The sequence below is a fragment of the Procambarus clarkii genome, chromosome 45 (genome assembly GCF_040958095.1).
Source record: "Procambarus clarkii isolate CNS0578487 chromosome 45, FALCON_Pclarkii_2.0, whole genome shotgun sequence".
In the NCBI taxonomy this organism is placed as follows: Eukaryota; Metazoa; Arthropoda; class Malacostraca; order Decapoda; family Cambaridae; genus Procambarus; species Procambarus clarkii.
This window is the reverse complement of record NC_091194.1, coordinates 19,221,760-19,245,146: the sequence shown is the minus strand read 5'-3', so window position 1 is coordinate 19,245,146 and position 23,387 is coordinate 19,221,760. Positions and strand designations below refer to the sequence as shown.

Below are 23,387 nucleotides of genomic sequence, written 5' to 3'. Positions count from 1 at the left end.
GCATGATGACTCAATGCCTGTTTTTTGCCAGACTTCCCCGCCCTATAGCGGGCAAAATATGCCACTCAGGATTTGTTTATTATTTTTCCATGATCAGGGAACACAAATTAACAGGTTTAGGAGAATTTTTGTTTTTTTATTATGCGCCTGTGGGTGACAATGGCCAAATAACCTTGAGCAACACAAGGGTAAAAAAAATGTAATTAGAACGGAAAGCCATACAAGAGATAAAGAAACCCAAAATGTTTCTTTACATATGCGAAATCAAAAGCAAGAACCACAGTCAGTATTGCACCTATTCTTACATGTGGTAGTTCATACACAGAGAATGCTAAAGAAATTAGGGAAATCCTCAAAAAGTAGTATATGGACATGTTTAGTACCCCAATAAACAGCATGAAATTAAAAGATCCGGACAGCTTCTTTATGCCTGATATCCAAACCCCTGAGAATGTAACAGATATCAACACGAATGCTGGGGATTTTGAAAGAGAAATTGACTACAAGCCCATGCATTCAGCCTTGGAATTCAATATTTATAAAGAAATGCAAAGTGCCAAGATACTCAAGATAGCCAGTACCCCCGGCACTCGGTATAGTGTGGAGGAAGAGCTTGGACATGGGGAAGATACCAGATGTGCTTACATCAGCAGACATAGCCCCCTACACAAGGGAGGGAGCAAAGCATTGGCAAAGGCTTATAGACCAGTTGCACTAACGTCCCACATAATAAAAGTATTTGAGAGAGTGATCAGGAGTCAGGTCTCCAGTGTCATGGAGACCAATGACCTCCACAATCCAGGCCAACATGGATTTAGAGCGGGAAGATCATGCCCCTCGCAGCTACTTGACCACTACGACAAAATCCCTGATGCATTAGGAGAAAAACAGAATGCAGATGTGGTATACATGGACTTTTGCAAAGGCATTTGATGAATGTGACTGTTACCTATCGTTCGTTACGGCTCGTGACCCTACAACAGCCAAGCTTTAATTATGTCTAGGGATACTACAACTGCTGTTCTCTTAGAGCGGGTCACCAGTGTAACCCCATGATTGATACAAAGCACTTAGTGAAATTTCTCCTTTAGGACTGAAGAAATATATATAAATTATAATATATATATATTCAATATAATCAATACAGTATAATATAAAGCACAGATGGTCAAGTTAACTTATACAACCAAACAAAAAGTATTGTCTCTCACATAATATAATATATAAAAAATATGGCACAACATGAATGTTACAGACTTAACTCTACAAAGATGTGATCTCTCCTGGCCCGTATCAGCTACTGACTACTCGCGCCCCGTCTCTCATAATTCTCTCCCCCCCTGCCTCATCCAGGATGAGGGATGGAACTAAAGACTTTTTAATATTTAAAACTACTGTAATTGAACAACCACTTCTTCTCAAAATACATAAGAATGCAAATAAAATATAATAGTTACTTTCAAAATATATAAGTTACAATGCCACCTGCTTAATTACAGTAAATTAACACATTATATTTAAATTAAAGGTGACATCTGGAACTCCCATAACTGAACAGGTCCAGCAATTCTAATTTCCCGAATCTAACAGGTATTAGACGTGTGAAGAGCCACCGCACTCTATATATGTACATATATGATGAAATGGAACAGAATAAGTTTATTTAAATTTATATACGTATCCAGCTAGGAGTACGTAACAGTGACCATGGAGTAATAGCACACAAAATGAGGTCAATGGGAATAACGGATAAAGTGGGACGGTGGATATTTAGTTTTCTGTTGAATAGAACACTAAGAATAACAATCAACTAAATAAAATCGAGTCCAAGCGCAGTTAAAAGCTCTGTACCACAGGACATGGTCTTTGCACCACTGCTTTTCCTTCTAATATCAGATATAGATCAAAATACAAGTCAGGTTTGTATCATGACTACCAAACGTTAACAACTAATTTCACTCAGAAGTGGGACTAAAAGGAAAGCAACATGTAGCATAATCAAACAAGAATAGTGCCAGACAGAAAAATGATAGGATGGATTACTAGAACCTTCAAATCCAGGGATCCCATCACAATGGTTGTACTATTCAAATCACTTGTGCTCTCCTGTCTTGAGTACTGCTTGATACTCACTTTCCCCTTCAGAGCAGGAGAGATTGCTGAAATAGAGGTAATACTGAGAACATATACAGCATACATAGACATGATCAAGCACCTAAACTATTGGGATTGTCTCAAAGCTCTCCAAATGTACTCCCTAGATATGAGACAAGTGGTATCAAATAATGTACACATGGGAAAATACTGGAGGGCCAAGTCCCAAATCTACACAGTAAAATAACAATATAATGGAGTGAACTATATGGAAGGAAATGTAGAATAAAACCAGTGAAGAGCAGGGGTGCCATAGGCACAATCAGAGAATACTGTATAAACATCAGAGATCCACAGTTGCTCAACATCTTATCAGCGAGCATGAGAAATATTGCCGGGACACCCCAAGTTATTTGAATAGTACAAGCATTGTCGTTGGATCCCTGAATTTGAAGGTTCTCATAATCCATCCTATCATTTTTCTAGTTGCTGTTATATTTGCTTTGTTATGCTCCCTAAACATTAAGTCGTCAGACAATATTATTCCCAGATCCTTTACACGTTGCTTCCCTTTTTTGCCCCACTTCTGTGTGAAAATAGTTGTTAATGACAGCCGGCGTGAGAGGTCTGGGGCTTCCCCTTCTCCCTCCCGGGGAGGAGGGAGTTGCACAGAGGCGCGGTGACATGTGACTTCATACTTGTTTGCTTGTTTTCTGTTGGGGAGTTCTATCCACTAGTTCGGCTTTTGATAGCAATTTCTGGGGGGAGCCCCGTCGGCTCCCCGGAGCTATCCCAGGCTGATATGCTAATGTCAGACTTTTTGCATCAGTCATGTGTATGGAGTTCTTAGGCCTACCGGGGACCACGGCCAGAACCGGGCCCCCTCAGAGAGGCAAGGGGAGCAATGGCCTATAGAAGCCCCCGTGTGGTTGGAAGCATTCTATGTCTGCCATCGACCGGAACAGGCACCCAGAAAGGTAAGCGCCTCAAAACAAACCCCTATTCTGGTTAAAATTGCTACCAAAAACCGAACTAGTGGATAGAACTCCCCAACCGAAAACAAGCAAACTAGTGTGACGTCACACACCGCCGCGCCGCTGTCTGCACAGCTCCCCCCTCCCCGGGAGGGGGAAGGGGGAGCCCCAGACCCCCCGCGCCGGCTACCCACACCTCAGTTCTTGAGGCTGATGCTATAGGCGATGGTCGTGTGCTCTGTCTCCGGTGTCGCTACTGCACTGTGCTTTGCGTGTGGTGTTGGTTTTGTGGGTGCGAGAGCCAGGAGTTATCTTCAGTACTCGGGCTGCATGCGCCTGGGGCTGCCTTCCCTAGGTGCCCTGTAAGTGCTGCCCTTGGGGCTTGGGGCCTCCTTCCACAGGCTCCTCGGGGTCTGCCTCTGCTGGTCCGTTTACCTTTCGGTTTTTCGGCCACCTGTTGGGCTCTTGGGTGTTCTGTTCTCCCTTGTTGCCGGCAGGTAAGAGGCAGTTTGCACTGGTAGGGGCGCAGGGTGCTGCTCAGCTTGTATTTCCCGACATCGCGGCCGGCTCTGTTCCTTGGGGTTCGCTGTCCTCTTGCGGGGTTTTGTTTTTCTGTTTGTTTTTGCCTGGTGGGGGGTTCTGTCATTTTATTGTTTGTTTTTGCCCTTCCACTGTTCTCCTCGGTGGCGCCCCCTGCTAGGTCCCCGTGAGTGTACACGTCCCTGGGGTTCAGCTTTAGAAGTTTGCTTGGTAGTTTTGGGTGCCGGTTTGCAGCACCCTGCCTGGGACTACCTGAGCGCGAGTCCTCTTAAAGTAAACGCTCAGGACCCTGGGAATCCCCTAGGGGGCGCGTGGGTCCGATGGATGTGACCCCGGAGTCCCCACTCGCTGTGTGCGAGTTTGAGGGTTGCTCGGTCCCCTTGTCTCAGGGTGACCCTCATTGTTTTTGCCTCTGCCACGCTGCCTGTTGGGTCGGTGATACTTTCGACCCTGAGTCCTGTGAGTGTTGCTGCTTGCTTGTGAGTCAATTTACCTAATCCTCCGATGATTCTATTCGGGTACAGGCGGCACGTGCGTTGCAGTCTAGGTTTCGTCTGTTGTAACGCGCTCGGTTGGTTGCTCCCCCGGATGCCCCGGGGCTGCCCCGCTTTGCTTTTCGAGACCCGGATTTTGGGTGGGGGTAGCTTCGATCCTGGTTCAGTCCGCACCTCCTCGTCCTTCCCCTTCTGTTCGTTCTGGTCCCCCCCCACCTGCTTCCGGCCCCGAAGCGTCTGAGGGTTTCGGGGTCGGAGCAGGGGTTACTTGATCTCGAGACTCGGGCAGCTTCGGGGGGTGCCCCTTCCGGGGGGGCGGCAGAGGCATTCGAGTCTTGTCTCCCAGCCGAAGCTTCAGGGTCTGACCAGTGGGCCCCCCTTCCTCCAGCTTTTCCGGCTGCTCCGTCCTTGTCTTGTGGGGTCGGGGCTTGGGGAGAGGACTCGGCCTCGGGTCCTGTGGTGAAGGACCTCGAGGCTGGGGAGGGGCTGACTTGGGGGCCTTGGGCCTCGCTGGACCCCGCCTGGGTTTTTCTTCCCTCTGAGCGGGGCTTATTGTTACAAGGAGTGGGGTTTTCTTTTCCCCCCTCTGCGTACGAGTTGGATTTGGTGTCGGCCCCTCCCCAGGTTCGGTTCCGTGTTCCCCCGGGTACGTCGGTTCCGTCCTTCCGGAGGTTTTCGGCTTATCGCATCCAACCTGGTGTGGTGCGAGCGGCCTTTGCAGCTTACCTCCTGCGTGACCCGGATTATGCCTCGGAAATGGATCCGTTCAGGTTTGGGACTTCGTTCCCTTTCTGGCTCCGTTACGAGGTTCCGGAGTCGTCCTGGCTAGCAGACTGCCCCTTGTTTGGTCTGGATTCCTGGCATTCCTTCTGTCGTTCCCGCACGCTGGAGTGGCGGGAAGCTTCCACGGTGCTTCAGGTTTTCCTGGGGGGCGTACTTGAGTACCTGAATGAGTGCTTGTTTGCCCCTGCCCTTCCCCGTGATGTGGGCGTTATTCAGCTCTATGTGCAGGTTCCCTCCCTTTCGGCGGCGCTCGTTGAGGAGGACTTGCGCGCCCGGGGCCTTTTGGCTTCGGCCTTGCGGTTCTTTTCCCTCCTGGAGCTGTCTTCGGATTGGCTCGTGGAGGATGTGAGGACGCTTGGGTCCGTCCCGGGGTCCGGCACCTTGTCCTCGGCTGCGCCCTGAACCTGGCACCTCGCGTGTTCACGCGCCTTACACGGGTTGTGGTGGCTCGTTTGCGTCTCCTAGGTGTTCGGGTGTTGGCCTACCTCGACGACTGGCTGATTTGGGCTCCCAGCCAGTCAGCTTGCTTGCTAGCCAGGGATTTGGTTCTTATCCAGCTCGCCGAGTTCAGGTTCTTGGTGAACTGGAGGAAGTCCCATCTGGTTCCCTCTCAGGTTCGGACTTGGCTGGGTCTCGTTTGGGACTCTCGAACCGCCTCCTTGTCTCTCCCTCCGGAGTCTCTCCTGCGGCTGCGGTCCCGCCTTCGTCTGTTTCTGGAGGGCCCTCGGGTCACCCGGCGGTTGCTCGAGAGGCTGTGCGGGAGCCTGAACCTCGCGATGGTGGTCTACCCGCCGGGTCGGGTTTGGCTTCGACGGCTGTTCTGGTTCCTTTGGGGTTCCCCCTTCCGCCTCTCTCGCGATCGCAGAGTTCGACCCCCGGGGGCCTTGCGTCGGTTGCTGCGTCACCGGCTTCCTCTTCGGGTTTTTCGGGGTTCAGTGCCTTGGCGCCTACCCGAGCCCTCGCTCGATGTGTACACGGACGCGTCATCTCTCGGCTGGGGTTTTGTGACCAGTGCTCACCAGGCCGGCCAGGGGCGTTAGGATCCGTCCTTCCATCGAGCTCACAGCACGGTGCAGGAGTTCGCAGCAGTGTGGTTTGCTCTGGGGAGGATTCGGGTGGCCCGCGGATCGACGATTCGGCTCCATTCGGACTGCTCTCCGGTGGTTCATTGCCTGAACCACGGGGGTTCGATGCGGTCCTTGTCTCTTTGGGGTTGGTTGCTTCGGGTGACTCGTCTGCTGAGTTCTCGGGGCTTGGCTCTCCTGGCGGTTCATGTACGGGGCGTGTCCAACGTCTTGGCCGACGCCCTGTCTCGCTTCGTTCCAATCTCCACGGAGTGGACGGTCGACGACGAGTCCTTCCGTTGGCTTTGCCAGACGTTCGGGCGCCCCAAAGTGGACCTCTTCGCGTCAGCGTGGTCACGGCGTCTTCCCGTTTATACGGCGCCCTTCCCCGATCGCGAGGTCGTCGGGGTCGATGTTTTTCAGCTAGACTGGTCGAGGTGGGGGTTCTTGTACCTCTTTCCCCCGGTTCGGCTGTTGCTCCAGGTCCTGACTCGCTTAGAGACTTACCAGGGGAGAGTTGTCCTTCTGGCCCCTTGGTGGCCGGCCCAGCCTTGGTTTCAGGCGCTGGTTGCTCGGTGTCCGAACCCGAGGGTTTTCCCGCGGCTCCGCCTCTTTCAGCAGATCGGGCCGGTACGTCACGTGGCTGGTTCGATCTTCTCCTCGAGTCTTCGCATATGGTTTTTTTGACTCGAGTCTATCATCATCTCTATGGTGATCAGGTGGCCTCCTTGTTGGTGTCCCACCTGAGGGCTTCTTCTCGGCGGCAGTATGAAGTTTCCTGGCGGTCCTTCCGTTTCTTTTTGCGTCTTCGTCGTGTTAGTTCCTCATCTGTTCGGGTGGTCTTGTCCTTCCTCTCGTGGTTGTTTCAGGACCGTCATCTTATGCCTAACACTGTCGCTTCGTATCGTGCGGCGCTGGCGGAGCCGCTTCAGCTTCCTTTCGGTATCGATGTTACGTCTGCGCCGTTTCGCAAGCTGTCTCGTGCATTGTTTCACCTCCGGCCTGCTCATGCGTCGCCTGAGCCGTCCTGGTCTTTGGACAGAGTGCTCGCTTTCCTTTCGTCTCCTCATTTCGTTGTGGCCCCTTCGGTCCAGGATTGTTTTTCCAAGGCACTTTTCTTGTTGGCTTTGGCCTCTGGGGGTCGGGTAGGGGAGCTTCATGCTCTCCTCCGGCGCAGGGGTTTCTGCTCTTTTGGTCGTGGTGATTGTTTTGTTCGTTTGCAGCCGTCTCCTTCTTTTCTGGCAAAGAATGAGACTGCTGTGTTCCCGAGGGGTCCATGGGTGGTTGATGCTTGGTTGGTCAGGCCGGGGGTGCATCATGTTTTGTGTCCGGTTGCGGCGCTTCGCCGTTATTTGCGCGCCACAGCTTCTGTGTCCGGGGACGCGCTGTGGGTTGATCCGGTTTCCCTTCTTCCCTGTTCGCGGGTTCGGGTCTCTCAGGTCGTCCGCAGGGTTATTAAGTCCAGCCAGCCTGCGGTCTATCCCCGTGCCCATTACGTTCGTAAGTTCGCGGCTCTTGCTGCCGTCTTTGGGAATATGTCTTGGTCTGATATTCGGGCGCGGGGATTTTGCCGGTCGAACAGGGTCCTGGCTGCTCGTTACCTTGTGAATGTCCCTGGGCCTCATCGGGCCTGTGTTGCTTTGGGCTGGCGGTTGCAGCCAGTTGTCTCGGCTTCGAGTTGAGGAGTGAGCGACGACCGCCTCCCGGGTAAGTCCCTCTTTTTTCTGTCTGTGGGTAGTTAGCTCCGGGGAGCCGACGGGGCTCCCCCCAGAAAACCAGCGTTGAATGTAATGAAACGCCATTTTCTGGGTGAGTCCCGGAGGCTCCCCGGCATCCCTTCCTCCCTCCGGTCAGCAGTTTTTCGCGTTTTTGACATCCAGCCTCAAGAACTGAGGTGTGGGTAGCCGGCGCGGTGGGTCTGGGGCTCCCCCTTCCCCCTCCCGGGGAGGGGGGAGCTGCGCAGACAGCGGCGTGGCGGTGTGTGACGTCACACTAGTTTACTTGTTTTCGGTTGGGGAGTTCTATCCACTAGTTCGGTTTTTGGTAGCAATTTTAACAAGAATAGGGGTTTGTTTTGAGGCGCTTACCTTTCTGGGTGCCTGTTCCGGTCGATGGCAGACATAGAATGCTTCCAACCACACCGGGGTTTCTATAGGCCGTTGCTCCCCTTGCCTCTCTGAGGGGGCCAGGTTCTGGCCGTGGTCCCTGGTAGGCCCTAAGAACTCCATACACATGACTGATGCCAAAGTCTGACATTAGCATATCAGCCTGGTGTAGCTCCGGGGAGCCGACGGGTCTCACCCAGAAAATGGCGTTTCGTTACATTCAACGCTGGTTTTTTAAACATGTTGAAACAGGTTTTAAATAAACTGAAGCAGTGATAATATATGTCATATAAAATAATTACTGCCTATTAGTGCTGGATGTGACGAATAACTATATTTGTTAATTGTACTTGCTTCATGAATACATTTTTATTATCGGTCACTTAGCATTCACCCCACACAATATATGTCTTTGTCTTCAAAGTTTGGCCCAGACATGCAGAAGCCATAGGTAATTATGCATATGTAAATGTCTGGGTATTTGATAACATCTTGGCAAACATACTTGAGCTCCTGTCCTGCCCTCGTATACGTTTCAAGTGCTGTATATTCACACTTGATTGGAGCCGCCTTCTGGTAATCCTATTACCTTGGTGACATACTGGAAAGCACTCATACAGTAGCATCCATCACAGCATTACTACTCATTTTGTTAAATATGTTTGTGGTTAGCATAATTTCACTGCTTATTTCAGGACTATTATTGTGAATTAAGTCCACTGCAAGAAGAGCTGTACGAAGACTTTGCCCGTACCCAAGCCAGTCAAAACATTAGTGAATCACTACGAAGTTCAGAAAATGGACAGGATGAGCAAGCACCAAAGAAACACGGTCATATATTCCAGGTAAGCTGCAATTTAATAATATCTTATATATAATCTTATCCAAATATTCCCAATTTGCTAACTGTAGGTAGGAACTGAGTGATTGTAAACTATCCAACGCTTCCCATTGGATGGGGGGCGGTGTGCAGGAAAAAACATATCAATTGTGACACTAGCTCTCCACATATGTCAGTTGCTTTGCCCTCAAAGGGTGTACTACATATATACGTATACAGTATTTGATTTTGGTAAATGACTGGCACACTTTTTTTTATAGATATATACAAGAGTTCTTACATTCTTGTACAGCCACTAGTACGCGTAGCGTTTCAGGCAAGTCCCTGGAATACGATCCCCGCCGCGAAGAATCATTGTTACAACCAAGTACACATTTTACTGTTGCGTTAAACAGAGGCTACAGTTAAGGATTTTCGCCCAGTAAATCCTCCCCGGCCAGGATAAGAACCCATGACAAAGCGCTCGCGGAACGCCAGGCGAGTGTCTTACCACTACACCACGGAGACTGTCCTGAATATATACATTGTATATATACATTTTAAAGTACCGCGCAAGATTAAAAGTCCCGCTGCTACACGGGGTTCACATATGACTGCGTGTGGTGACCTGTTATTGTCTGGACTCACTATACCAGGTTAATGGGTCGCTATGGTGAAAATAAATGTAGATACTTATATATAACTTGTGTATATACTGTAATAACAGCAAAAAAGAGTGTGTTGGGAAGAGTCATTTTGGTGAGGGAGGTGGCATCATCTGTTGGCTGGTGTGTGTGACTTGGCATGCTGTGTAGGGTGACCACTATGCTGTTTGGACACCATACAGCTTAGTTGTACAGTTATGGTGAACAAAATGTGTAGATACTTATATATAATGTGTGTATATAGTGTAATAACAGCAACAAAAGTATGGTTAGAGGAAAAATGTTGGCGAGTGAGGTGTTGAAGGAGGGAGGGAGGTGGCGTCTGCTAGCTGGTATGTGGCGGCCACTCTTGTTGTTTGGACTCACCATATCTACTAAGTGGTTTGTTATGGTGAACAAAACACGCAGATACAGTACTTATATATAACATGTGTATATAGTGTAATAACAGCAAAACTATTTGTTTAGTGTTTAATGAACATAATAATTGAATCTCTAATATGCACACCATATTTTTGAGAATATTGATGGTTCACACATTTTATAGTACTGTATATCTTGAGTTGATTTCGGGGCTTTGTTTTTAGTGTCCCCGCTTCCATTCACTTGACTAATGCCACGGTCTAATACATTCATGCCCTGATAGTTCTTGGGGAGCTGAAGGGGCTTCCCCAGAAAAAAATTCTAAGACTGTTTAAAATGTGTTCCTGATCACGGGAAAAAACAATAAAAAAATCCTTGACCAGGCCTCCACCCCCAGGAAGCAGCCCGTGACAGCTGCATAGGGTGAAAGAAACTCTGCCTATTGTTTCTCGCTGGCGCCCGGGATCGAACCCGGGACCACAGGATCACAAGTCCAGTGTGCTGTCCGCTCGGCTGACCAGCTCCCTAGTACAGTATAAATATATCACACTACACACTATTGAATAATATTACTGAAAAAAAAGAGAAAAAACCAATCGGGGACATTTAAATAATTAGGTAATGATATCTTTGTGGTAACTCCCGCCTGACAGCAAGTGTGGAGCAGTCCACCGTTGGATGCCTACTGTCAATGTCTCAGTTTTGCCCGACTTCCTCGCCCTATTGCAGCCAAAATATGTCACCTACGATTTTTTTTATTGTTTTTTCCAGTGATCAGGAACACATTTTAAACAGTCTTAGAATTTTTTTCTGGGGGAGCCCCTTCAGCTCCCCCAGAACTATCAGGCATGAATGTATTAGACCGTGGCATTAGTCAAGTGAATGGAATTCTAGGCCTACCCGGGACCACGAGCCAGAACCTGGCCCCCATCAGAGAGGCACAAGGAGCAATGGCCTAGAGAAATCCCCGTGTGGTTGGAAGCATTCTATGTCTCCCATCCACCAGGTCAGGCACCCAAAAAGGTAGGCGCCCCAAAACAAACCTTATCTAGTTAAAAAAATTGTTACTGAAAACTGAACTATTTGACAGAACTCCCCAAATGAAAAACGAGCATGACGTCACAACAGTCAGCGAGCCACCGTCGGCGTAGCTCCCCCCACCCCCCCTATTCAGTCCCTGAGCCCATTATGTGCCTTTGTAACCCTTGCCACTACTTGCCACCCCATACCCATCCTGCCCACAGGATGGGTATGGGGTACGTAATAAATGAACTAACCTAACTAACGTTATATATATTTAGCAACATACGAAAGATGTTAGTGCATGTTACAGCACATAACTGTTGCTGAGCCTCCAAGGACCAGTTAGCTCATTATGTGTAAATTCTCTGAGGTGTGAAAACATGTTCGGAATTTTGGAAAATATATGTTATTTTTGTATAATAATGTTGGTGTTATCATCCTGCACCACTAAACTCGCTAAATCTCCTTGGCAGGCATTGCAGTACCTTCGGAAAGTGTGCAACCACCCAAAACTGGTACTCAAGCCCCGGCATCCCGAGTATAGTCGTATCTCTGCCAAGCTCAAGAATTGTAATTCAACACTGTCTGATATATCCCACTCAGCTAAACTGCCAGCACTTAAGTTTGTATTTACTCTTGTTGTTTGTAGTTAAGTAATTGTTATGTTTATCCACATGGGTGTTTTGAGCACGCTGTTTATATCTTTTGTTATCAGAGGTGTTTCCTTAGACTAGCATACCTTGTGATTTATTGATTAGTAAAAGCTCCACACAATTTTCTAATCAGCGGTAAACAGTATTCAGTATTACTGATGTCTGATAAAAAGGAGAAGGTACACTGGAAATACTGTAGTCAGTGTGTTATGAAGGGTGAGAGTTTAAGCTTGAAGAAAATGCAAATACAGTAAAAAGGTTATCAAATGGTATTGATAGTGTTTAGAAAGGTAATAAGAAAAGGCGAAGAGAAGAGAATAAGATGAAGGTAAATCGCAAGTGAAAATTAATTACGAGAAGTTCACAGATTAAGTGTCTTTGGTTGTTGAGTGTATGAGTTGTGGTAGGTGAGAAATGCATGCACCTGCCTGCTCTTGAGTCCTAAAAAAACATTACAACGCGTGTAGACATTATGAAAGGAAATATTTTGAATATTTTTTTTGCATAACTAAAATATTAATCTTCCCTGATTTCCTTAATTATCAGACAGCTGCTGGTGGATTGTGGTATTGGTGTGGGCGGGGGGCTGGCAGCAGAGGCAGTGGTTTCCCAGCACCGAGCTCTCATCTTCTGCCAGCTGAAGGCTATGTTGGACATTATTGAAAATGATTTGCTCAAGTAAGTTTCCTTCATCTTTTTTTTTATTTTATCATTGTGTCAGAATTTAACTGTCATTGCTCTGTGATGATTCAGGCCATTGTGAGGTTCTCATGTCTTGCTCGCATGATGATCTGATGGACATTCACATTTAGCCCTACCTCAAGGTCTGCCACACATTGACAGACTCCTCGGTGACCTGCCACACACTGACAGACTCCTCTACGGTGACTTGGCACATGTTGACAGACTCCTCGGTGACCTGCCACACGTTGACAGACTCCAATACCTGGTTGATGCCTGGTTGATGGGGTTCTGGGAGTTCTTCTACTCCCCAAGCCCGGCCCGAGGCCAGGCTTGACTTGTGAGAGTTTGGTCCACTAGGCTGTTGCTTGGAGCGGCCCGCAGGCCCACATACCCACCACAGCCCGGTTGGTCCGGCACACCTTGGAGGAATAAATCTAGTTTCCTCTTGAAGATGATGACCCTACCTAAGGAACATAAGCTGCCCTATTAATACATTTAATACCCCTATTACATTTATACATTGATACAGTTAATACCCAAATAATTCCCTTATGTTTGCCATTTATCCACTTATTCTTTATCACCTCACCCAAAGAGAATATAATCCGATGTTAAACATGGCAAAATTGTCTTTGTAAATGTAAGATGTACCTTGCAAAATGCATCCCTATGTCAGTACCTTGCAAAATGTATCAGGTGGGTGGAACAGATGATGACGTCTGACTGTTGTTAAATTAGTGGGGTTGGAGCCCTCCAAGCCCAACTTATCTTAACACTTTGATGCACCATGCCCACACCCGCACTGTCCCAGCCCAGTGGGCTCCAGGGACGCTAAGCCCTGAAATCATCTCGAGATAACCTCAAGATAACTTCTATAGTCTTGCCTCTTGCCCCCTCTCCCCCATTTCTAAGTTAGATATCTTAAATGTGTACTGCAAGGAAGTATCCAATTCTACTGATGCATTCTCATTTAAAGTATAAAACTCAACATGGATGGAATCCAAGGCATATTGCCCCAAACCTCTCCAAGACTGTGTAGCTATGTGAGAACAGCTAAGTGGTCATCACTGCTTGGAAGTTCATTTAACACAGTTTCAGTTACTCTGCAGGAGTAGTTATGCTATAATTTAATTATATTAATTTATTAAGTGATTGTTTACAAATCCTGATAGCATGAGATTCATTATGCATTAATATGTTGTAAAATCTGAAAAATATTAATTGTCAGTATTAGATTATTGATCTTTTAATACTGTCTGTTTTAATACTGTAATATTGGATAATAAGACGGTATTTGTAGTATCGATCAAAATATTAGTATAGATAGGCCTCTGCTTGTTACCATTTAAGATAATAAATGGCAGATTATCATTATCCAGAACATTAATGTCTACTTTTAGGGCACATCTTCCAACTGTGACGTATTTAAGACTGGATGGCTCAGTGCCAGCTGGATCAAGACATGCACTTGTCCAGAGGTTCAACAGTGATCCGTCTATCGACCTGCTGCTCCTTACCACGCAAGTTGGTGGTTTGGGGCTCAACCTCATTGGAGCTGACACAGTAAGTGGTTTGTGTTGATGAGGCACCTTAGCCTTGTACAGTTGGTACATGCCCATTACCATCATGCACGTGATGCACCCTAGCTGGTGTACAGTTGGTACATGCCCATTACCATCATGCACGTGAGGCACCCTAGCTGGTGTACAGTTGGTACATGCCCATTACCATCATGGACGTGAGGCACCCTAGCTGGTGTACAGTTGGTACATGCCCATTACCATCATGCACGTGAGGCGCCCTAGCTGGTGTACAGTCGGTACATGCCCATTACCATCATGCACGTGAGGCACCCTAGCTGGTGTACAGTTGGTACATGCCCATTACCATCATGCACGTGAGGCACCCTAGCTGGTGTACAGTCGGTACATGCCCATTACCATCATGGACGTGAGGCACCCTAGCTGGTGTACAGTTGGTACATGCCCATTACCATCATGCACGTGAGGCGCCCTAGCTGGTGTACAGTCGGTACATGCCCATTACCATCATGCACGTGAGGCGCCCTAGTCAGTGTACAGTCGGTACATGCCCATTACCATCATGCACGTGAGGCACCCTAGCTGGTGTACAGTTGGTACATGCCCATTACCATCATGCACGTGAGGCACCCTAGCTGGTGTACAGTTGGTACATGCCCATTACCATCATACACGTGAGGCACCCTAGCTGGTGTACAGTTGGTACATGCCCCTTACCATCATGCATGTGAGGCACCCTAGCTGGTGTACAGTGGGTACATGCCCATTACCATCATGCACGTGAGGCACCCTAGCTGGTGTACAGTTGGTACATGCCCATTACCATCATGCACGTGATGCACCCTAGCTGGTGTACAGTTGGTACATGCCCATTACCATCATGCACGTGAGGCGCCCTAGCTGGTGTACAGTTGGTACATGCCCATTACCATCATGCACGTGAGGTGCCCTAGCCGATACAGTCGATACATGCCCATTACCATCATGCACGTGAGGCACCCTAGCTGGTACAGTCGATACATGCCCATTACCATCATGCACGTGAGGTGCCCTAGCTGGTACAGTCGATACATGCCCATTACCATCATGCACGTGAGGCACCCTAGCTGGTACAGTCGGTACATGCCCATTACCATCATGCACGTGAGGCACCCTAGCTGGTACAGTCGATACATGCCCATTACCATCATGCACTTGAGGCACCCTAGCTGGTACAGTCGATACATGCCCATTACCATCATGCACGTGAGGTGCCCTAGCTGGTGTACAGTTGGTACATGCCCATTACCATCATGCACGTGAGGCACCCTAGCTGGTGTACAGTTGGTACATGCCCATTACCATCATGCACGTGAGGCACCCTAGCTGGTACAGTCGGTACATGCCCATTACCATCATGCACGTGAGGTGCCCTAGCTGGTGTACAGTTGGTACATGCCCATTACCATCATGCACGTGAGGTGCCCTAGCTGGTACAGTCGATACATGCCCATTACCATCATGCACGTGAGGCACCCTAGCTGGTACAGTCGGTACATGCCCATTACCATCATGCACGTGAGGTGCCCTAGCTGGTACAGTCGATACATGCCCATTACCATCATGCACGTGAGGTGCCCTAGCTGGTACAGTCGGTACATGCCCATTACCATCATGCACGTGAGGTGCCCTAGCTGGTACAGTCGATACATGCCCATTACCATCATGCACGTGAGGTGCCCTAGCTGGTACAGTCGATACATGCCCATTACCATCATGCACGTGAGGCACCGTAGCTGGTACAGTCGATACATGCCCATTACCATCATGCACGTGAGGCACCGTAGCTGGTACAGTCGATACATGCCCATTACCATCATGCACGTGAGGCACCGTAGCTGGTACAGTCGATACATGCCCATTACCATCATGCACGTGAGGCACCCTAGCTGGTACAGTCGATACATGCCCATTACCATCATGCACGTGAGGCACCCTAGCTGGTACAGTCGATACATGCCCATTACCATCATGCACGTGAGGTGCCCTAGCTGGTACAGTCGATACATGCCCATTACCATCATGCACGTGAGGTGCCCTAGCTGGTACAGTCGATACATGCCCATTACCATCATGTACATGAGGCACCCTAGCCGGTACAGTCGGTACATGCCCATTACCATCATGCACGTGATGTACACTTTTTTCCTTCAACTCTTTCATTTTCTAATTTCTAGTCTGCAGTATATCTTATTTGTTGTATTTTCCTTCTACCATTGGAAGCTAACTTATAATATGTTGCATCTACTGTATATGTTATATATTGTTCACATTGTGAGCTTTAGTGAAATGTTTTTTAATAAAAAATGTGTTAGTGACTCATTCTTCTTAAAAGAGAACTATGAAATTATGAAAAGCCTTGGTAAGAGGTCAGGGATTATGCAAATAATGGAAGATTTCAGAATATTTTTGATTCAAGGTTGATAGAAGAGGCAAGGTTGATACAAGGTTGATAGAAGATGAGTTTTTGTAATGAAAGATAACTTGTAGTTTTCTTTTCTCATTGTTAGTTTAATACTTTCGTGCTCTGGGCTGTAGAGCGCTCCACTATCCCTAGTGGTTTTGGACGTTCCACGGGAGGGTGAGGTAATACCGAAATGTGTATACTCTTTTCAACTTTGTCACCTTAATTCTCGTTCTAGGTTTTTCAATTTGGTATCAGTGTGTGTTCGCAACAGAATTCTCTAGAGGAGTAAATGCATATAAACTCCAAAAGCCCAGCTTACCACCCGCAGCAAACAGAGAAAGTTAGAGCGAGTTACCCAGGAGCCCCAAGAGCGATAAAATGTGTACACTCTTTTCACTTTGGTCACCTCAATTTTCATCCTAGGTCTTTCATTTTGGTATCAGTGGCTTCACAATAGAATTCTCTAAGAGGAGTATATACATATAAAATAAAAAAACCGGGTGACGCTCCACCCACAGACAAGTTGAAGGCGGGTCACGCGTTACCCGCGAGGGAACGCCCAGTCACCCACCCACCACACTCCCAATTCCCACCCACAAATTTTTAGTATTTTTTCCGGTTGCTAACATAAATTTTCATGTTACAGGGCTCATTTTGGTATGATATTGTTCCTAATAGAATGCTTTAGATGGATATATATGGATATAATGGCAAATTGAAGAACACTATTGCCAATACAATACGATAAAGTAAAAACAACAATATAAAATATATAAAAAACTAAAACTTTTTGGACTTGCCAATCCAGTGTTGTTTGTGGAGCATGACATGGGTTGAACATTAGTTTTATCCACTCCACCTGTTCCAGGAAACATTTCCTGAAGGGTTATCCCATGTTTCCCATGTAGGTGAAGTGGATGGTGGGCAAGCATTACCGCTTATCAGCCTAGAATTGTTTCTTGTAACAGTATCTGCTGTAGGACACAGTGCCACATCACACGTCTTGTATTTACACCTTGTGTCCCTCCTCATACCAGACAGTTTACAAACACGACACCTCAGATGCTTCTGCATCTTTACTTGGGTATGGGACAAATGTCTGTTCAAACATTCTGGATTATCCAAAATACGGGGTCTTTTGCTACTAGAAGCATCACTAGGGACAATCACACTCTCGTCTTCCGACTCTGACGAGGAAGGTACAGCTACAGGTGAAGTGAATAGTCCCCGCCTCACACCTGATGGTCCTGGTGTTGATGGTCCGGGTGTTGATGGTCCGGGTGTTGCAACATTGGCTTCAGTAGCTCCAGTATGTGGGATATCCCCATTTTGCAGAGGCCATTTACTAGGCTGAAATAACAGTACTGACGTGATGGCTGCTTCATGGAAATGGAGTAATGTTAGTTTTTCTATCTGTTGTGTAGTATTTGTACAACACATAAGCATTGTGAATAGCCATTTGCAAAAATTAGAACGTCATTTTCTTTGTCCATTTGTGAGTTTTCCTTGTGAAATGATAATATTTGACCATTTGGTCAAAGTAATCAACACCTTTCATGTTTGTGTTGTAGTCACAGATTGCGTTTGGCTTGTTGACAGTGAACTGTTGCACTGAAGATGTTCCATCGGGATTCCTCACTCTTTTCCTTCATTGCATTCATTGCGTATCTGCATTGTGGCAAGTTGTGATGAGTGAAACCACTCGTTTGTCTTTCCACAAAATTATGAAAGTATTGTCCTTCCTTTTGAATAAAGTTTTATCTAGTGGCATTTTACCCCTTGCTTGGATCTGAAGGGTTTTAGGTGCACCACGCAGCAATCTGATAGTACCACAGGTTTATACCCCATCTTCAAGCGGCAATTCACTCATTCGAACCGAATTATAATAGTTATCCATATATAAATGGTAACCTTTGTTCTTCATTGGTTCAATCAAGGCCATTACCGTTTCAATCGTCATCTTTCCAATACCTGCATACATTTAAAAATCAAAGATGTAACCAAGCTGAATTTGAGCTGTTAGCTGAATTTGATTCAGCTAACATGTAGAGCTTTATTCCATATTTATCAGGTTTATTGGGATTATAGGTTTTGAAAGCTAGACGGCCATGCCATGCCATTGTGCTTTCATCCAAACTCAAATTTTTCTGAGGAATGTATATTGATTTGAATTTCTGTGCGAGATATTGCATTACTGTTCGAATTTTGATTAGTCTGTCTGAATTGTCTTGTTGAATGGCTTTATTGTTATAAATATGGAAATTCTTTCCAATCAGTTCATATCTTCTACATGTCATAAATGTATTGAAACTAGGTATATGCCACAATCTACCTGTTTGCCAGTACATTCCAATTCTTGGCAAGGGTCAAATGCCCATTAATATCGTCAGTCCCAAATATCGGGCAATGTCTTTCACTGTCACTGGTTCCCATTTCTTGGTTGTTGCGCTCACATTTCGTACATTGCTTTGGCTAGCATACAAATTGGTCTCAAAGGCCATATATTGCAGCAAACTTTGAGTAATAAATAATTGAATAAAACCCAAAGAACTGGTAGGTACAGGAACAGTCAAGCCTTGTGTTCCTGTAAAATTGTCTACAAAGGGTGGAGTATTGTCAGTAGACCAGCCTTCATCAGAACCTGATGGGGTATGTGAGTTAGACGCGGTATGAGTACCAGTACCTCGCCGTGCACGTGTGGCCATCTGAACATTACAGTCATCACTTGTATCATTATCAAAATCATCATCTGCTGTTTCAGTGTCAAGAAAATCAATCACTACATCACTGTCACTATCACCAACACTTTCATCATCAGATAAATCAGATAATTCATCAATAACAGCTTGAAATTTGGAGGGTGTTAGTCTGACCCTACTGTACTTTTGTTGTACACTACTTAGCTTCTCTTTCTCCCGTGTTTCTTTCACTGATTTCTTCCTGCAATGGCTCTTTCCTTCATTACTATCCATCTTGGAGTAAACGCAGATAGTATCTAAAGCCGCACTAAGAAATATAACCACGGAAAATAAGCGAAATGTTCACATGTTTGAGAGGTGAGGGGAGAGCTGACTGGTCGGACGAGTAGTGCCAAAACAATGGGCCTACGGTGTGGGTGGCGCAGCCTGGAGGCTGCATGGCATATCAAGGAAAACAGGAAGTCATCGATGCGCAGTTTAAAATCGGTCCCCCCAAAAAATAAGATAAAAACATGATTTTTAGCAAATATTTTACTTTTTGACGCCATACTTCGTCATTAGTGGACATTTAGCTAGTAAATTGACGACACCATACTTCGTCAGTGGGCGAAAATGTTAATGTGTAGGAATTTATAGTACCTGTGCTTACCTATCAGTGACTATAGGGGGTGTGAGAGCTAGCTCTTTATACCCCACCTCCTAGCCATTTATACCTGGTGTCCTAAGTATCCCTCTCGACATTAACATTTTGTCAACAGCATTTATGGATGAAATTGGCTTCAACAATCTCTTTAATGCTTTCCACTTGTCAGTCACACATACAGGTAATGAGAACCTCCTTAAAACTCTAAGACTCGCTTGTATATCCAGTTCCATTTATGTTCCTTGCCCTATCTCTATTTAATTTAAAGAGGCTTCCCTTATCTACTTTATTCCTCTCAGGATCTTGAATATGATTCCTCAGCGGAATCATATTCTAGATCCGAAGATCCACAGATCCTCGGATCTGTGTTTCTTTACTTTTCAAAAGTTGTGAGGGTGAGTTCTCTCAACCTGTCCTCATAGTTGGGGCTTCTCAATTCCAATATTAATGTACTTACAAACCTCTGAAACTTCAAGTTTCTGTTTATGCTTCACAAGGTGTGGGTTCCATGCTGGTGCTGCATACTCAGTTAATGGACTCAACTAGACAGTGTGTATTGATTTGAAACTCTCCTTGTTTAGATTCTTAAATGATGTTCTTATGTTTGCTGATTTCCCATATGCTGTTGATATTATCCTTGTTTACATGAGCTTCTGGTGTTAGTGTTGTCTACGCACAGGTCTTTTTATCTTGATATTTTTTGTAATTGCCTTCCCCTTATGGTATATTTAAATACACATCTCCTGTCTCTGTTACCCATTTTCATTACTTTATACTTACTTGGATTGAATTCCAGCAGCTATTTTTCTGGCCACTCCTGAAGTTTGTCAGTCTTCTTGCAGCACCCTTCAGTCCACTTCACTTCTTACTCTCCATATTAACACTTTCGCGCTATCTGGACGCGCCGGCGCGTCCCGTTTCGTCTAACGCTAACGCATAGTGGACATAAAGTTGAGTCCTCTTTTAAAATATTTGTATAAAATTCAATTTTTATCCGATTTACTTTGGGTTTGTTTCAAACTGCGCGCTTTGAGGCTCTCTTTCTCACCACTAGGCTGCATGGTACAATAAGTTCATGAAAGGTGTGGATAACTTCGATCAAATGGTATTTTGTCCCAAACGGGTTGCAGGTGGGTGACTTTAGCCGTTTATACTGGTAATGCTTCCCCCATATCATGTATTATATGCATATGTCTGTTTAGGGAATTTTATTCCGATCAATATACAACCAAAAATAACTGTGTGCAACATGTATAAACTTGACAAACATAACAAAAGTAAAAACATTTCGTGTGTGTTTGACGCTCACTGATATGTTCCAGCGTTGTTTTATATTTGGCGCTATTCTAACTTACGCTTTGTTGATATTTTTTACCTATGGGCACATAGAACATTCTATTGCGAACACATTGACACAAAAATGAATGACGTACATAGAAAATTAATGTCATGAGAGTGAAATAAGTATAAACTTTCAAAGCGCCGTGCGTCGTCCCGTCACCGATACCGGGTAACAATTTCACCACTTCCCACACTCTTGCGGGCGGGCCGCATCATTATTCTACGCTTATATTCATATCACCGTGTTGGGAATTTCATTGCGAGTCCATTGATACCAAAATTAACGCTGTAGAATAAGTGTGGAGGTGATTACAATCCCAAGAGTAAAAACATTTTGTTGCTGATGGGCGCTCACGGCGAGTCATCTTCGTAGTTATTTATTTGGTGCTGGTATCCCTATACGTTTCGTGACTTTTTTTACTGATGTTCTTCTAGAGAATTTTATTGCGAACACGTTGGTACCAAAATGAAATACGTAGCATGAGAACTAAGGTCAGAAGAGTAAAAAGAGTATACACATTTTTGTTTTTACGCTTAAGCGATAAAAACGCAGCGCGCACATTCGGTTGGCTGAGTGACCTTTGCGGAGAGCGCGAAAGTGTTAACTATGCATCTCCAAACATCAACATGTACAAGCTCACTTACTCTGCAAGGTCATTTACATTAATTAGAAAGACCAAAAGTTGTAACATTGAGTCCTGTGGAACACCACATTCCACTGCTCTCGAGCCTGACGTATCCTCTCTGATTATGACTCTGTGTTTCCCATCCATGAGGTAATCCCTGACCCAATCCAGTGCCTTTCCTGTTATCCCTACTTATGAAATCTTTTATGAGGAACTGTATCAAAAGCTTTTTGGCAGTCTAGGAATATGGAGTCCACTCAATCTTCTTCTCACCCTCCATCATATTATTCAGTCTAGTTAAAGTATTTTTCCTTTCAAGCTGTGTTGTTAAAACAACCCTGTTATAAAATTTGTTATAAACCCTGTTATAAACCCTGTTATAAAATTTATTCTTCCCAAATGTTCTAGAATTCTTTTCCTGATTACCTTTTTCATCATTTTGCATGGAATGAATGATAACATTGGTTTATTGTTTAGTGCTTCATGTCTGTCCCCTTTCTTTAACATTGTCACTACATTCGCCTTTTTCCAGATATCCAAGTAGCTTTCCCATCTCTTAGTGTAATATTGAACATTATAGTTTATGGGTGACAAGAGAATCGTGCAGCTTCCTTCAGTAACCAAGGTAATATCTGGCCTGGTCCTACTCCTTTTGCTACAGTTTCCTCTAGGTGATTTTTTTTTTTTTTTTTTTTTTACTTTTTAATTTAATTCTGTCTGCTTATGTTTCCGGTCATCTGTTGTCACCTCTCCTTGGACACCAGTTTGGTTCCAGGTTGTAGACTTCCTAGAGCCTCTTGTTGAGTTCTTCACACACTTCTTTGTTATTTGTCACACACTTCTCATTCTTCTTCAAGAATGTTCCTCCCTGTCCACAGGTAATCTTTGTGGAGCATGACTGGAATCCAATGAGAGACCTGCAAGCTATGGACCGGGCTCACCGCATTGGTCAGAAGCGTGTGGTCAACGTGTACAGACTGATCACAAGAGGAACCCTGGAAGAGAAAATTATGGGGTTGGTATACAATAAGCAAAGTCTCACTGTTCTGAATTATGTAGTGCTAAGTCACAATGAATCACGTATGTTACTATGAGTGTTATGTTTTTATTGGTGTTATTAAATGATCTGTTCAGTCAATCTATGTATATGCTTCAAAAGAAAAATATGTTCTACTAAATACAGGACTGGAAATCTCACCACAAGCCTATCTTCTATTGGAAATACATGGGCTAGAATGGCAGTGCCAGATACACTGCCAAACTGTATGGAGCAGAGGCCAGTTTTAAATGTAGTGAAGGTTCACCACTACTACTCCCACTAAGTTCAGAAAAAACACACACTTCTCAAAACACAGGATTATAACAGTACTAACTCAGACATCAAGAACAATAGCCAAGTATAGTAGCAGACAAATCAGCTAACACGCCCACAAAATGTTCACAGTCCAATGCCATATCCACAGTGCAAAAACAAATGCCTCCTGCTATATGAATCTCAGCTAAAAATGAACCTCCCGTAATGCTCAGGACTAGAAATCAACCCAGCCCTCCCGCTGACTGGATAATCCTGAACACTCCTAATGCCTTATTGTCTGTATGCATAGTTGAACCCGACTGCTCTGTTGTCTTGCATGCAATGCACTCCACGTGTCAATTTTCAACATGGGGAAGGTATCTTGTTTGCCAGGCAGGTGGTTCCTAATGCATGGTACTTGCAGAGTCTGGCAGGCAGATGCAGTATTGGTTCAGCATATTTCATCAACAACTGAATAACAATGTCACCACTAAATTTTGGGATTTGTGTTGTCAGTCTATTTTTCCCCATGTAC

General features: G+C 45.6%; 1 protein-coding gene across 2 annotated transcripts in view; it reads left to right on the top strand.

Moving 5' to 3' along the window:
* The window catches only part of Hel89B (histone acetyltransferase 1), a 282,946-nt gene that overhangs the window by 241,342 nt on the left and 18,217 nt on the right, over window positions 1-23,387 (top strand). For both annotated transcript variants that reach the window (XM_045760944.2, XM_045760943.2), the window contains 5 exons: window positions 8,750-8,899; window positions 11,399-11,547; window positions 12,125-12,256; window positions 13,663-13,825; window positions 22,437-22,573. In XM_045760944.2, coding sequence (XP_045616900.2) covers window positions 8,750-8,899; window positions 11,399-11,547; window positions 12,125-12,256; window positions 13,663-13,825; window positions 22,437-22,573 — 731 coding nt within the window. The remainder of the gene's footprint in view (window positions 1-8,749; window positions 8,900-11,398; window positions 11,548-12,124; window positions 12,257-13,662; window positions 13,826-22,436; window positions 22,574-23,387) is intronic.